The sequence below is a fragment of the Musa acuminata genome, chromosome BXJ3-8 (genome assembly GCF_036884655.1).
Source record: "Musa acuminata AAA Group cultivar baxijiao chromosome BXJ3-8, Cavendish_Baxijiao_AAA, whole genome shotgun sequence".
NCBI lineage: Eukaryota > Viridiplantae > Streptophyta > Magnoliopsida > Zingiberales > Musaceae > Musa > Musa acuminata.
In genome coordinates, this window is record NC_088356.1 from 51,860,385 (window position 1) to 51,876,156 (window position 15,772).

The window sequence follows — 15,772 nt, forward strand, 5'->3', positions numbered from 1 at the left end:
TCCAAAGATGCCATTCTTAATCTGATTCTATATATGCCTCCCTTTACCGATGCTTCTGGGAGAACAGTAGCTATTCGAGAAACCCAAGCCATGAAGCCGTCGCAGATGCCGGGGGAGAGCTCTTGGGGCCATGAAGTCAAGCGAGCAACCATGGCTTTGGTGGGAAGTCTGACGCAGAAGCTACGCGAGAATTCGAGGGCTGGTGCCGGAGCATGTCGGAGCTCCGTGAACTCGGAAGATCCTATGAGAAAACTCATGTTTCTGGGGCCATGGAGCCACACATGAATCCAGTCGACTGCAGTTGCTTCGATGCTCTCCATCGTCTTGGTTGGAATCGTAGGGGAAGGAGAAGGGTGAATCGAGTACTGCAGTATGATCTCATTGGGAACTTATCCCCGTCCACGCATAGATATTATCATGGAAGGAAGGAAGATTACGACATGGTGATGATATGAACATTGAATGCTTGATTCTGATATATGAGTATTTTACATCCAACAATTAACTTTCAAATGAGTCATTCCTTCGTTCTATATTTCCCTATGCAAATATAAATAATATATATATATATATATATATATATATATATATATATATATATATATATATATATATATATATATATATTCCAGCATTGGAAACGATGGGCCCGAAAGGCATTCGGTCAGAGACCGCACTCCACAAGACGAACCACAGCCCATCACCACACCCCGATCGGGCTTTCTTCCATCTCCTCTTGATCTGTTACTCCCTCACATTCATCATCAATGGCGACGAGTATAGACGGCAAAGCCATCGCTCGATCCTTCCGGAATGAAATCGCCGTCGAAGTCCGATCCGTCTCTCAGAACTACAACAAGGCACGGATCTGAAACCCCTCTCGCGTAGTCTCCGATTCGATCTTTCTTGGATCGACCTACCCCGACGATTGATTGGGTTTTTGCGTTCGTTTCTTTAGTTGGAGAATCTCAGGTGCCGGGGCTGGCGGTGGTGATCGTGGGGGTGCGGAAGGACTCGCAGAGATACGTGAGCATGAAGCGGAAGTCCTGCGCCGAGGTGGGCATCCGGTCGATCGATGTCGACTTCCCCGAGCAGATCTCCGGGGTGGACGTGGTTGCTAAGGTTCACGAGTTGAACGACGACCCAGATGTACATGGTTCGTCCTCGAGATCCTCCTTATTCTCGACGTTATTGGTTATATCTGACGATCAGGAATTGGTGCCGTGGAAACATGATGGAAATGCTGTAAATTATTTTCTGATATTTGAATTGGTACGGCATTTTAGTTACTTTCACGTGTGGAAGGTCATTCTGGTTCTTCTTCCTTTTGTCATTGTAGCTAACTGCTGATTAAACAAGCCAAAATTGCTACTGGATAAAAAGATCTGAGCTGTTTCTTGAAAATTTTCATTTGGGTTTGCTACCTCTTATTCTACAAGAGAAACTTTCGTTTGGAAATATATTGCTTGTGTATCTGAAATATATCAAGGCATGTTTGTCCAGAAGGATAGGAAATTGTGAGGAATTCAACTTTCAGAAATGTGCTACTATTCCTTTTTAATACTGGAAAGCAAGGAATTCTTGATTTATGATCATTAGTTTTTAATTTATCAGGCTTTCTCATTCTAAACGTTCTCCAATTCTCCATGCTTGAATGTGGTGTTCCTTGTCTACCATTTTGCCACAAGGCATTTCAAAAACGAATCATTTCACATGTACTACGTCTCCTAATTTTGATGTGTGAGCTCTAACAAATTTGTTTTGGTTTTTCTATCCAAATTGCTTCAACATGAACTCTTCAGATACTTCACCAGATAAACATTGAATCGCTCTCTGTTTCTCTTAAGAATTGCTTTATACTTATTTCTATGTAATATCTCCAGTCCCAGGGGGTTTTTTGTTTCATACATATATAAATTAAATGCTTCTTAATCTGGGGTCATTTTTAGTATGACATATGTGTTCATGTTTTATTCTATCTTGAGCATTTCAAGTTAGATCCTTTTATGAGTTTGTCAAGTTATGCTTTACTTTTGCCAGCCAAAAATTCTGTTGGGGCTTTAGCATGTTAAATTCAATCCTTACCATATAGGTTTGCCTTGTACGGCTTCGTCATAGTTTATCACATCATATTATTTCATTTATGACATCCATTTAAGTTCTAGTCTTATAATTTCCCATTTAAGAACTAGTTATGTTTAATATGAGTATTTTGGCTTAATTCTCAGGGATACTTGTTCAACTTCCCTTGCCAAAACACATAAATGAAGAGAAAGTATTGAGTTAAATCAGTACTGAGAAAGATGTTGATGGATTTCATCCTCTAAATTTTGGAAAAGCTTGCAATGAAGAGCAGAGCCCTTATTTCAGCCATGCACTCCAAAGGTATATTTAACCACAAAAATTCACCATCTAGGTTATCTAATGGATGTGAGATTTCCTTTAGTGCTCAAAGGTGCTAATTTGGGCTTCAACTTACCTAACACATGTATTTATTTTGCAGGGATGTCTTGAACTTCTAACACACAGTGGAATAAGCATAAAAGGCAAAACGGCGGTTGTTGTTGGCCGGAGCAATATGGTGGAATTATCAGTGGCCCTTCTTCTCCTGAAAGCAGATGCAACTGTGACCATCATTCACTCGCACGCTCATGATTCTAAAAGCATTATTAGAGAAGCTGACACTGTTATTGCCGCAGCTGGACAAGCCAAGATGATAAGCTCGATAACTGTGATTTCAAAAAGTACAATTCATATACTGTATGTTTGTATTATCATGGAATGATTCTTTAAAGCAATTATGATTGCTCTGATAACTTATGCTGGCCGATAGAAATTGTTATGCTAGATAAACTGTATAGTAAAAATATCTATCATGTCTTTTTCAGATCGAGGGAGACTGGATTAACTCTGGTGCTGCTGTTATCGATGTTGGGACCATTGCCGTAGATGACACTAGCAGGATATCAGGTTACAGAGTTGTTGGGGATGTTGATTTCGAAGAAGCAAGCAAGGTGACGGGATGGCTAACACCATTCCCTGTAAATTCACACAATAAAGGTCTCTTTTCTGCTTGCTTGTTTTGCTATTGTTATATACTGCAGAATGGCCTGACTTGATAGTTTAGCTTTTAATTGCTATTTACCAGTAACAGTGAGCTTTGTGCTTATAATTTTTGATATACCATATGTTTCTTTAAAACTGTGAGCGTCAACAAAAAGATCGGTTTAACTTTTATGTAGATTATGTAATAATGTGGCTTTAACGTGTCAGAAATTATTCCATTAACTATTTGCTGCTTCCTGCACAACTTCTCGGTTTAATTTTGTATTTTAGTTGCTTGCAGTCAATCCCTAAATTGCTAGAAATTATACTACACATCATAAATGCAATTATGGATTTATAAATAACCGATTCCATTGTTTAGATGTCACATTTATTTCAACTCATGTTTACCAATTATCATGACCAAAATTCTCTTTTGAGGCAATAAAGGCAAAATATCTTTGATGTGAAGCTATGGTCATGATGAGAGACTATATTAAATCTCCTGATGAGATGAATTATGAATCATTTGTGATTCTTGACACTACCTTACTAATACATCATTGCTCTTAGCTCTTGGAAACTGATGCCTTTTTTTTTTTCTGCTAACTCTGGAATTGTTGGTTTAGGTTTTGTTATTGGTGATGAAGACAACAACATCAATCCCTCAGGAGGTATTCCAAGCAAAGCAAGCAACCCCATCCAAGCTGAATGTATGGATATCTTTGGAGGGCTGTTTGGAGTACAAAAAGAATACCTTATTGACATGGAAGTCAAATGCTCCTTACAAGCTATAAGCTATCTCAGCAAAATCATATTATCTTACACTGGCATCCCAACTCAAATGTTATCCATTGGGCTCCTATCTAAAGAGAGAATAACATTAATGCTCATGATCTAGCTTACCAAGCTATAAACAGTTATGCAACCACTTATTATGAAGTGGACAATAGACCTCATCTCATGCATACCACCTTGTAAACTTACAGCTTAATTAATATTTTTTTAAAGAAAATTACATATGTGCAATTGAAATTAATTTTAATTAGATATTAAGTTGACAATTAAAATAAAACTTTAATTCTTTATATTAATAAAAATTAGGAATACATAATATTTTACATATTTTAAATTCAAGAAAAAACTTAATCACGATTAAAATTGGCTATCTGAAATTTCTGGATAAATATTAATGATATTGACGTATGTAGAGTTTCTTAATGTTTCAAAGGATATACGCTGTGTTAAATTTTGATTACGTTTTATCCAAACTTTGCAAGAATGAATGCAAACCCAAAGAGAAAAAAATATATATGGTAAGTGACACTTTCTGTCAGTACAACAGAAGAGTTCTGAACGAAGTCAACGAGCAAAAGTTCAGTAGAAATGCATTGTTATAATATGGATCTTTTTCAACGTATTGATATTTTTATAATTATGAAAGTGAAATATTTAGATTTATTTGTCCTAATGATATCGATTTTACTAACAAAAATATAAAAATAAAAAGATAATTTTTTTTAATGTTCTCGTCGATGATTATGGACGCGCGATATCATTTAGGATCGCAGATGATTGTTATGGATAAGGTGAGTGATAACGAGAGAGATGAAAGTTGCTTTATATCTAGGTCGATGTCAACGTAATTATTGAGTGATCATTTATCGTTTTATATTTGCATCGATGCTGATGTAAATATCGAATGATTTTTTTACTACTTGTAGCTGCGTCAGTGTTGACGTAGATACAAAATGACCCTTACTCTTGTCATTATTCTGCTTATCCACAACAATCACCAATGACCCTCAACGGTGCCATCGTCCACCACCATCGATATCACTTGCTATAATCGACGTCGTTCGTCACCATCAACTAAAAAAATATTTTTTTAAATATTTTTATTGATAAAATCGATGATATTAGAGTAAATAAAAGTTTTATTTTTATATAATTATAAAAAAAATGTATTAATATTTTTTTAAAGTGTAGGATCGAGATTTTACGATAACATGTAATTAGCCCGCTCGTAATTTAAGTCGGATCTCACAGCAGCGCTGAATGAGAGATTCTCCGCATGGTTTCCCTCTGCGTTTCGCAATTTCGTTTCACCCCACCGCGGCAGCGGAGAAACCTACAAGAGCGAGGGCGGACATGTCGAGATCCGCCTGGCTGTTCTCTCTCTCTCTCTCTCTCTCTCTCTCTATAAAACTCACATTGTCCTCGTTGCCGTTGATCTGTATTTTTCTCTTGGTCTTCCCAGATCCGCCTTTTCTCCGAGGAATCTGCCATGGCTCTTCGATCGTTCCTCGGTAATCTTTCGACCTCACTCCCTTTTTCCCTTACTCCTTGCTATTGTGGATCTTCCGACGCCGTGTTCTCGTGCTTCCGTTCTTGAAGGCTTGTTTGATCCATCTGCAGTTCTGGTAGTGAAAGTTGTGTGACTTCTGCTCATTTTCTCTTTGGATATTTGAGCCTTTTTTCATTGGGTGGTGATTGCCACAAACAACGAGGGTTTGTCTTTTAAGGAAGCGAAGCTCCTCCATGTGTGGATTCTGAAGGTGGAGCAGTAACTTTGTTTCGACGCCACGTGCTTAATGGTTTCGTGGTTGATAAACTCGCATCAAGAAAAAAGTTAGAAGTCCGATTCAAAGAAACACAGACGAAAAAAGAAGAGGAAAAGAAAAATGGTGCTTAATTGTAATTGGGTGATTAACTATCGAGGCATGGAGATAATAATATGGACCAGTTTGTGACAACAAGTTTGAAGTTAAATCTGATGCATCCCACGGCCAACTGTTCAAAAAAAAAAAACTTTTTTTAGGAGTTTCATGGCTAACAATTAATCCGCGTTATGACTGAATACAACTTCCTGACTGATGTAGTGGAACGTGGAAATGATATGCATTCAAGGGAAAGAGGAGTAGGAATTGCTTTATGACTAGGCTCTCTGGTTTACATCTCGTGTTATTCCACGATGAATACATTTTCCTATATTTTTCTCACATATGTTCATCTGGACTATTTTAAGGGAATCGTCACTTGCTCTTCTGTCAAGTTTCATCAATAGCAAGTCTCTTACCCATATCTGACTTTGTCAGAGCTTAACACTAGTTTGCATTCTTGATTCAAAATAGGGAATATTAGACAAATTCATATTTTCAGACTACCGAAGCTTTGGAACTTTTAGAATCTAATTAACTATATAAAATAGAGTTGTCAACTATGTATGAGACTTGTGGATGAAGTTGTCTTATGGATTTGGGCCTTCTCATGTGCAATCGACTTGCTTTGCCCCTATTAGATGTCATTTGACATTGTGAAGATGTAGAGAGAGAGAGAGAGAGAGAGAGAGAGAGAGAGAGAGAGAGAGAGAGAGAATCTCTCGTGTGCAAGAATTTCACTTCAATTTGCTTGGAGGTACACTTTCTGGTTACTTTGTTTACTGAAGTGTTCTTTGTGTCCACTTTATTTTGTTCTGTGGCAATTTTTTCCAGTTTATTTATGAATAAAAACAACATTTATAGTAAACATTTGCATTATTGTTTCTTGTTAGGTGCCCCTAGGACAATTTTCCATGGACACTCTTCAGTTGAGAAGCCTGTTCCCATCCTTGTTTCCAGTACTGTTTCAAAATCTTTATTACAGAGGGTTCCAGAAGAATGCCAGAGATCTATTTCCTCAATGGTTCTCCCAAAACATTCATTACATGTAAAGGCCTCACAGAATACATCAGCCTTGACTACGAATGGTAAGTCATGTTCAATTACATACTATTTTACAAATTAAAAAAAAAAAAACTTTGATACTTCTCACTGTTTGCTAGTAACATGTTAAAACATTACTTTTTATTAAGTTCTGCAGGATTGATATTTTAATAATCATAATGTTACACAAACATGACTAGAGAAAAAACTTCTAATACATAAAAAGCATGGTCATAATCGAATGCCTCCATTGAGTCAATTTGGGAAAGAGTTAATCCTTATGGGAATGGGGGACTATTTGAAGTTTTCATACAAAATTTATGAGATTCTTTTGTCATATCCGATTTAAGTGGTTGGCAAGCTGGCCGTATGTCCTTCTTTTTGATAACCTATTAATGTATATTCTATAGCTTGTTGATTGACATCCTAAGCAATATGCCATTCAGACACATAATCTTGACAGCAATTTTTGTCCCTCTAAATGCAGCTGACACTGATCAGAAGAATTCAATCACCTCAACTTTTCCAAATGGATGTCAGGTCAAAAATTTCTCTGACTGTTTTTAGATACATGGAGAGCTTTCATGTCTATACATGATGCATTTTTTGCTTCTGAATTCTTTATGCTTCTCTGTTTAGGTAATTGAAAACAGGCGGTGCTCTTGCTGCACCTTTAACTTAATAATGCTGTGTGTGCATCAAATGTAACTCTATCTTAAACATTGATCAATATGCTTATCCCCTTGTTGATTGATTTATGGGTTTGCAATAACTTCTCAGTTCCTATCTGTGGCTGCTTAGGCTATTATCAATGTATTTGTGTTTTTTTCCTTTCAACGGATCAAAACTTTATCCTGATTAGAGCATCGAATATTATCCAATGCATATAAATTTTCAAATATGAAGTCGAATTAATAACAGATTAATTACTAAGTTGAAGTACTTATACTGGATATGGCACTCGTTAATAATCATTTGGTAAAGCTATCACTTTAAACTCCATCCTTTCTGGTTCATACTGCTACTATAGGTCTTGCAATGCTATGAAGAAGTTAAATTTCAACAGTTAATGCATCAATTAATTGAATCACACCATGTTTTTCTTTTAATATTGTTAGAGGGTCAATTTTCTGTATCAAACACTCACCTCTGGGCAATTAGAGATGGTGGAAATATTGATTCCTCTCATCAATACCAGGAGGCATTATTAATTGAATCACACCATGTTTTTCTTTTAATATTGTTAGAGGGTCAATTTTCTGTATCAAACACTCACCTCTGGGCAATTAGAGATGGTGGAAATATTGATTCCTCTCATCAATACCAGGAGGCATTTTATCCATCAATAAAATATATCATTAGATAAAATCCATGATAAAATTGCCACCATGTTTGGATAAATAACTGAAGCTATCTGGTCTAATTGCCTTGTTGCAGTTTCTTGTCAATGTCTAGTATTTTTCAATTAGAAATAGTGGGGTGAAACAATGATCTGGCACATCTAGATCCCTTTGCAGCTATTCACCTGTCATATGTACAAAATAAGACAATATGGCCTCAATGACTTCTTACTGGATGTCTTATCCTATTACTAAACTGTAATTAATATTCCAATTGCATTTGACTAATCTGTAATTGTGTGTCAAACACCTATACTTCGAGAAGACAATGGATGGCCTGCCGGATTACTCCTTTATGACCTGGATGATCGAGAACAAGATTTCTATTTGTAGAGGTAAGATTATATATCTTGCATTTGCAGGAGCTTTGGTTTGCCCTCTTTTTTACCTATACTTCAAGAAGAGAGAGATGGTAGGGTGGTCAACTCTAGCACATTCCTTCCCATTAGCTTGGGAAGAACTATGGCCATGGAACATGGCTAGCTTTTTTTCTCTCTCTCCTATTTTGTCATTGTCAACCCTTCTATGATAAGGTCTCCATCCCTCTACTCTTTTCATGAATATCTTTTATTGGTTATATAAAAGAACATTAAAGCTAGTTGGTAGAACCCTTGGGAATTCTAAGCTTGGGGTTGATCTCTTTAGGGGATCGGTCTCCTTGAAACTCTATAGGGGTTCTTTCTTCCAAGTTACTTCTCAAAGGCTGTTAAAAAGTTTCATTTATTGCTTATTAAAAGAGGATGAATACATGACTATTTATAGAGCTTCTAAACCTCAACTCCTAATAGGACTCCTACTCAAGACTCCTAATAGGACTCCTACTCAAGACTCCTACTTCTAACCAACTCCTAATGCTTCTCTATGAAGTAATCTCCAAACTAATCCTATCCTTGGCCGGCCTCTTCATGATCTTTTATAGGGGTCGGCTAGGTAGGTTTTACATGAATGCCCCGATCAATGAAACTCAATTAGGACTGTCCTAGCTAGAGTCCTAACACTAGTGCCCAACTTTTTTCCTTGTGCATCTATGACCATATTTTATCATGTCAGTTTCAATTGAGGATTCCATGCTATTGATAATTGAGCTATATCATATCAGCGGCATTGAGATTCATTAATGCCCTTTTAACTCGTAAGATTTTGCTTGCTTCACTTCCATAGGACTTCTCAAACCAAACAACAGAATCAATCCCCCAACAATAGAATCTTCTTGATGACCAGTTATTAATAACTATGTAACTACATATGACAAGGGTGACATGTGCATGCTTGTAAGGATGTTTGTACAGTTCTGAACCTTGTCATCAACTGTGGTGAACTACTTATGTTCTAATACTTCTCTTACTGTTCCTTTAGCCTATGGTCTGGATATAGAGAAAAAATCTAACATAAAAGAACATTTAGAAAACTTATTTAGCCATTGAACTTTAAGTCTCTTATGTCCAATGGGAGATGGGACTAACCTGAATGAAGCCATCAGACATTCTTCTCATGCTTCTGGATCGAGGTGCTCCATGAATGTCTTTAAAATAGATCAAGAAAGGATATGTTTGATCATGTTCTTTTTTTTCCTTTCTATGATTTGGTGGCCTAACACATTATTCATACAGATCATTACTTTTTTTCTCTTTTTTTCTACAGTTGACTTTCAATATTGGTTTTCTATTATGAGATATTGTGTTGTTTCTTTGACCTGGGTTTTCCTGTGAGAATGTTGTTTCAATGCAAAAAGGAGACTTCACAGCAAAATTTTCGATTTGAATTCTCTGCATTTTGAGCTCATTATAAATGCTGGCACCACTACTTTGGTCCTAGCCAGTCCATTCTAGGCCCATTCTTATTTTTAGGGGGTGCTTTAAATTCATGACTAGATTGGCAAATTGTTTGAGTAGACTGGTAGAATAATATAAAATTTTGCTCTCCTTATTAATACGTTCTGAATATCACCTGAATTGCTCATTGCATTACAGACATTGATCGAGGAGGTCTGTGACCTAACAGATATCGCAGAGCTCAAAATGAAGGTATGTTTGGCATCTAATCAATCTAACATAACGCTGACTTTAGCACTTCATAATAAATCCTGATTAATGATCAGTACTATGGGACAAACATCTTTGAGCTATAATCTAATTTGGTTACTGGAAGATATTGCACCTGATATTTTTACTATTTTTAGAGCCTTACTGATGTTGTTACATGCTCCTAGACATGCTACTTTTCTAACATCATTTTCCGATTCCTCTTAGATTGAGAAGTCAATACTATAACTTTTAATATACATACTTCCGTATTAGGGGCTTGGGGCTATATGTGAAAAACAGTCCCATGAATCTTGATAATCACAAATTTTTAAGAGTAAAGCAAATTCAAAGACCCAGCAATTTTTGTGTACAGCATCCTAATGTACATAGCTTGCTTGGATATATGTGAAAAGACATAGGTACCTTCTTCTTCATAGTGATAATCACTAATGTTGAATGTTTTGTTTTCCAGTAGAAATCGAGGAAAATTCAAAGTTCTTCTTCTTTCTCACTCATATTTGTTTTTCCTAAGCAAATTGCATTAGATATTTAGACTTACTGTACGTGTAATTCATGCTCCTCTAGGTTGTGTTTAAAATGGTAGTTTGTATGGCTGACCCTGCACTTATGATTTTTTTTTTTAATTTTCAACTTGCCTGAATTAGCTGCGAGTTTCTAGGTTCTACACACTTGCTGTGTTGCTAACAGTATATTTCTTGTGATGAACCTGTGATTGATCAAGCATGTAATGCCAGACATCGACGATGGCTATGAGAAATAGTAACTTTTTATAATGGTCCCTATATTTTGTTATAATTTCAGGGGTTGAGAATGGTCAACCTTTTTTTTTTTTCTCTTCTGAAACTTGGGTTTAAACGACAAGTTAGAAGCCCTGTTGCTCTTATTTGCATCCTCTGTGTAGATTCTATTGTGACAGTTCTCAGTTGCCTTACCGTTATCCATTACCAAGACAGTAGTTTCCTTGTTTGTGTGTGTGTCTCTCTCTCCCTCCAACAACTTTTTTAGTTTGATATGAGTTGCTTCTTCTCGGTGTTGCATTTGATGGTTCTCCTTGGACATGCGCCTACCTAAAAATTTTCAATCTTTCTCAATTGGTGCTTCATCAAAGTTAATTATTTCTCACTGTATCTTGTAAGATCACTTATACATCCCAACAGCTAAACCTCTGAGGAACTGGTTTTTTTATGTCCTATCCACCCATGATTTTGACATCCAGGTATAATAATCTGAATTGGAACTAAAGATAACACTCAGTTAGCCATTAGCTTGGGATCCTTTATTATTGCTATGGAATTTTCTTCAGGTTGGTGATTTCGAAATGTTCCTGAAAAGAGATGTAGGAATCTCAAATGCCCCAAATTCAGTTTTAGCTCCTATTGAGTCACCAATTACAGCACCACCAATTCCAAGCAAGCCAATGGTGGAAGCAGTTCCTTCTTCCCCTCCTGTTCTGGAGCAGAAGTCTACTGCAACTGCTTCCAGTCCATTTACCTATGTTTCTGCGGCAAAGACATCAAAGTTGGCAGCTTTAGAAGCTTCTGGACAGAATGCATATGCTCTAGTATCATCATCTACGGTGTGCATGACTTAAATGGGATAGTCTTTTTCCACTTTATGTAGTAATACTATGATTTTTTTTTAAATGTTTGCTGTACCACCTTTAGGTTGGTTCATTTCAAAGTGGAAGAACGTTGAAAGGGGAAAGACAGCCTCCTATCTGTAAAGAGGTTTTGTGATAAGGATATTTGATGACTTGCTATTTTATACAAACATATGCTTGAATTTATTTCTGAAGAATTGCTTGTATTTAATGATCTTATGATTCATAAATGATAGGGTGACATCATCAAAGAAGGGCAAATTATTGGCTTCTTGGATCAATTTGGAAATGAACTTCCCATTAGAGTGAGTTTTCTTTAATTCCTTCTGTTATACTTTTAGTTGAATTGCTCTCCATAAATAATTGCATCAGTATGATACTATTTAAAAGCATGGTTCGCCGTCCCGGTCCATACCGGTTTACCAATTGGTCGTCGATATGGTACGTATCGAACCGTACCAATGTACCAACACACGAAACGATGGGACATATTGACAAGCCGATATGTACCACTCATACTGATCTTTTGTCGGACCGGTATGTGTTGCCTAGTATGGGAAGTATGCCGCGATATGACGAACCATGCTTAAGAGACTAATGTGTTCAAACAACTTCACAAGACTAAATGACACTTGTCTTTTTGTGCAGTCAGATGTAGCTGGAGAGGTAATAAAGATCCTCTGTGAGAATGGAGGTGATGTCGAAGTCCATATTTAATTATTGCATTTATAGTACATCTTATCTTTTGGAATATGGTTGTGCCTGCTGTGTCCAAGTTGTTTGTATCTGCTAAGATTAAAATGGGAAAGCCCATGAGAGCTCATATTCTCAATATGAATATAAATTACAACCACCCTCTTTATCATCCGACTGCTTCACTTCCACCTTACAAATCAACTAGCAGCTTTTCTGGCCTTCATGGAGCCAGGCACCACCAACTTCCTTACTCACCAAAGTGATTGATATTTATTGTTAATTAGTTCATGCATTGTTTCTTCTTCTATATTTGGAACTTCCTTTCACAGCTTTGGTAATAAATTGACTTGAATAGCCGAGGAACTCATTGATCCAAAGAACTGCTCCTCTTCCATTGGTTGGAGATTTTGTTATTCTCTGTGCAATAGTCAATCAAATATGCCTCAATAGTTCTCCTTTTCTTATATATCTGAACTTGGTTACAAGGGTTTTTGTGTATATATCAAATTTCTCTTCTCTTACTGCTCTTCTCTATTGAAGCAAAAATGGGAGGGAAACCAACATCATTTTACTCTACTGAACCCATTTCTCTCCCTTCTTCTTCCTTCCATCGCTCTCTAGTCTATCATGTTCATGCATATGGTATGCATCTTCCTGTTTTGGATAACGTGGTACATGGGTCATGCTTACTAGAAGCTAGGTATCGACGTCTAGCGTTTGCCAAAGATAGTTAACTGTAACCCTGTGGTTTTGTGTAAGATGTGGATTTTCCTTGAGCTCCATGATCATGCTTAAGCCCATGATCATTGGTTGCAACTGAAGCATGTAATAGCTTTTCCGTTACAATTGAAAAATATGAACCACAACCACTTGCAGTAGATATAATTGTTTTGCAAGTCGTGATGGTTTTGACATGCAGCAAGTGCCTTACAATTAGAATGCAAAAGAGAATATAAATATTTACCACCAACAGTTGAAATTAAAAGAAATACTAGTGTTGTGCCCACACATGCTCCAACACTAACTAACTAAAGCTTTCAACCAAGGTTCGCATTTTGTACCGTATCAGAGTATTGAGCTCAGCTCGATACGGTACTGCTCGGTATATATATATATATATATATATATATATATATATATATATATATATATATATATATATATATATATAATAATAATAATAATAATAATAATAATAATAATAAAGTTAAAAAATAAAAAAGGGGCGATGTCACCTCATTTCTTTTGCTCACATGGGGAGAAGAAACATCGCCTCGTTTCTTCTGCTCGGTTTCTTCTCCCTGTGAAGCTCACCTAGGCTTCTTCTCCCCGCGTGGATGAGAAGTCGTCGACGATGCCGAGGCCTCATCGCCTCAGACGAGGAGGAGGCGACATCTCATCTGCAGCGTCCAGCATGGGAGGGCGGCGATGGATTGGGATCGTCGAGGGAGAGCGGTGCCGGATCTTCAGGTTCTCCCTCTTCTCCCTTGGCTAATACCGCCTAGTAACAGGCAGCGACGATCGAAATCGATCGTCACCGATTGATTTCGGGTGGTAATGAGGCGGAAACAGCCCCAATCGACGGTATTGCTCGGTAGCGGGCGGTCCACGTACTTGTCTGCTAGCGGACCAGTATGTATCGCCCGGTATAGACGGTATCATTCGGAATTAAAATCCTTGCTTTCAACAAAAAGGAATGAATCTTTGAATTCATGTTAGCTATGGAAATTGTTGTTATGAGTTCTACCTAAAATCAATTCACGTGCCAATGAACTTGAACTCACCTTTGCTTGCTAATTAACTTGAGCTATGTGTTAAAGAATTCTAGGAGAGAAACATGAAGGTTCAAGATGAATTTGTACAAAGGGGCTTGTAAGGAATTGAGAGTCAATTAAAATAATCTTACTCGTTGAAAATGACATAAGTGTGGATGTGTTACACAAAGTGGAGACACTGACGTAGGACCATTCATATTGCAAGATGCCTTATACTATTGTTGAAGGCTAGGCTAATATGTGCTGTATTTTCCAGGAATGCTTGGGGTATAGGAGAAAAGCTTGAGTGAAATCTCTCAAGGAACTCCTGATTGTGTCAAGTGCCACTTTTGGTTTGCAAATGGCAAATCAAAGGCTAAGGGTTAAACCACTTTGACTGGATTGTTTTAATCTTCTTTAAGTCAACAATGTTTGTTGGGTCAAACATTTAATGCTTCTTAAATCCTAAACCAAAAGTTATAAATATGGAAATAGTAGTTTGGATGGATTTATATGTATGCAAGCCCACCTCAGCAGTGGTGCTCATATAGAATATTGTTTTTCGAACCTGCTGTATATATCATGATCAAGAAATAGAATCATGTTTGGCCGCATGTGATTAATGTGAACAATGTTAATTTTTTGTTTGTATAGAGAGTAGTAAACATATTTTCGTATAAGATATTCACTCATTTTTTGGTTTCTCACCAGCCTTTTTTGTCTTACAGAAGCTGTTGGCTATGGAGATCCCCTTGTTGCCGTCTTGCCTTCATTCCACGGGGTAAAGTGAGTCAATCTTCATTCCCTCCGTGCTCCTGGATTTGCGGTGAAGCTCTCCCATGTTGATGATTGCTGGGGAAATCCATCTGATTTGGCTTTTAATCTTTGAACTGTCATGGCGAACCAAAAATTCCCTCTTTTTATGCGCCCAAGTCGTTTACAATTTTCAGTAAATGATATCAACACGAACTTAGATCATATGTCGAATTCTTTAGCTTTCCTTGGTCAGAGTTGAAGCTTAAAATCACAAGTAAGCAAAAAACTCTTGAAGCTATTCTGTTCATGATTCATTGCTAAATACAGCTGCCCTCGTTTTGGAACTGGTCACATTGTTGTGACACGCACAAAATTTCTTCAGAGCTGAACTTGTTCATTTGCCACATCGTCTCATTTCTTGATCCCTCTCTGACTATGAATTTTTTTGGACTCGGTTAGACATGAGCTTCGATCTGCATAATGTGATGAAGTGATTCCATCAAGCAGGTAATTTCCAGCATGTGTTTTGACTTGCCCATGCTGGATAGGTGGAGACAAAGGAAGGAGGAAAGATTGCAATTTGTGGTTTGATTCGATTTTTGCTTGTATCAGGAACAAGTGACAAGAAGATTAGACGAAAACTGATGTTTGATGGATGGATCTTGTGGTACACAGGTTATGTTTCCTCTTCTAGTAGTATACATCAGTTATGGAACAACAACATAGTAATTTTAATCATTTGTAACAGTTCTTGGTTGAGTTGTATAATATG

General features: G+C 37.1%; 1 protein-coding gene and 1 pseudogene across 2 annotated transcripts; both read left to right on the forward strand.

Annotated features, from left to right (window-relative positions):
• The first annotated feature begins 90 nt into the window (after positions 1-90).
• Positions 91-4,013, forward strand: LOC135644307 (bifunctional protein FolD 2-like; annotated as a pseudogene).
• Positions 4,014-5,153: 1,140 nt separating this feature from the next.
• On the forward strand, positions 5,154-15,404 carry LOC135644758 (uncharacterized). 2 transcript variants are annotated; one of them, XM_065162645.1, is made up of 9 exons: positions 5,158-5,354; positions 6,599-6,793; positions 7,237-7,289; positions 10,120-10,173; positions 11,498-11,770; positions 11,859-11,921; positions 12,031-12,099; positions 12,443-12,488; positions 14,973-15,404. In XM_065162645.1, the coding sequence occupies exons 1-9, from the start codon at positions 5,333-5,335 to the stop codon at positions 15,032-15,034; spliced, it is 837 nt and encodes a 278-aa protein (XP_065018717.1). In that variant the 5' UTR covers positions 5,158-5,332; the 3' UTR covers positions 15,035-15,404. The 2 variants fall into 2 exon arrangements, with proteins under 2 accessions (XP_065018718.1, XP_065018717.1); XM_065162646.1 differs by lacking the exon at positions 12,443-12,488 and having other exon boundaries at positions 5,154-5,354.
• Positions 15,405-15,772: the final 368 nt, after the last annotated feature.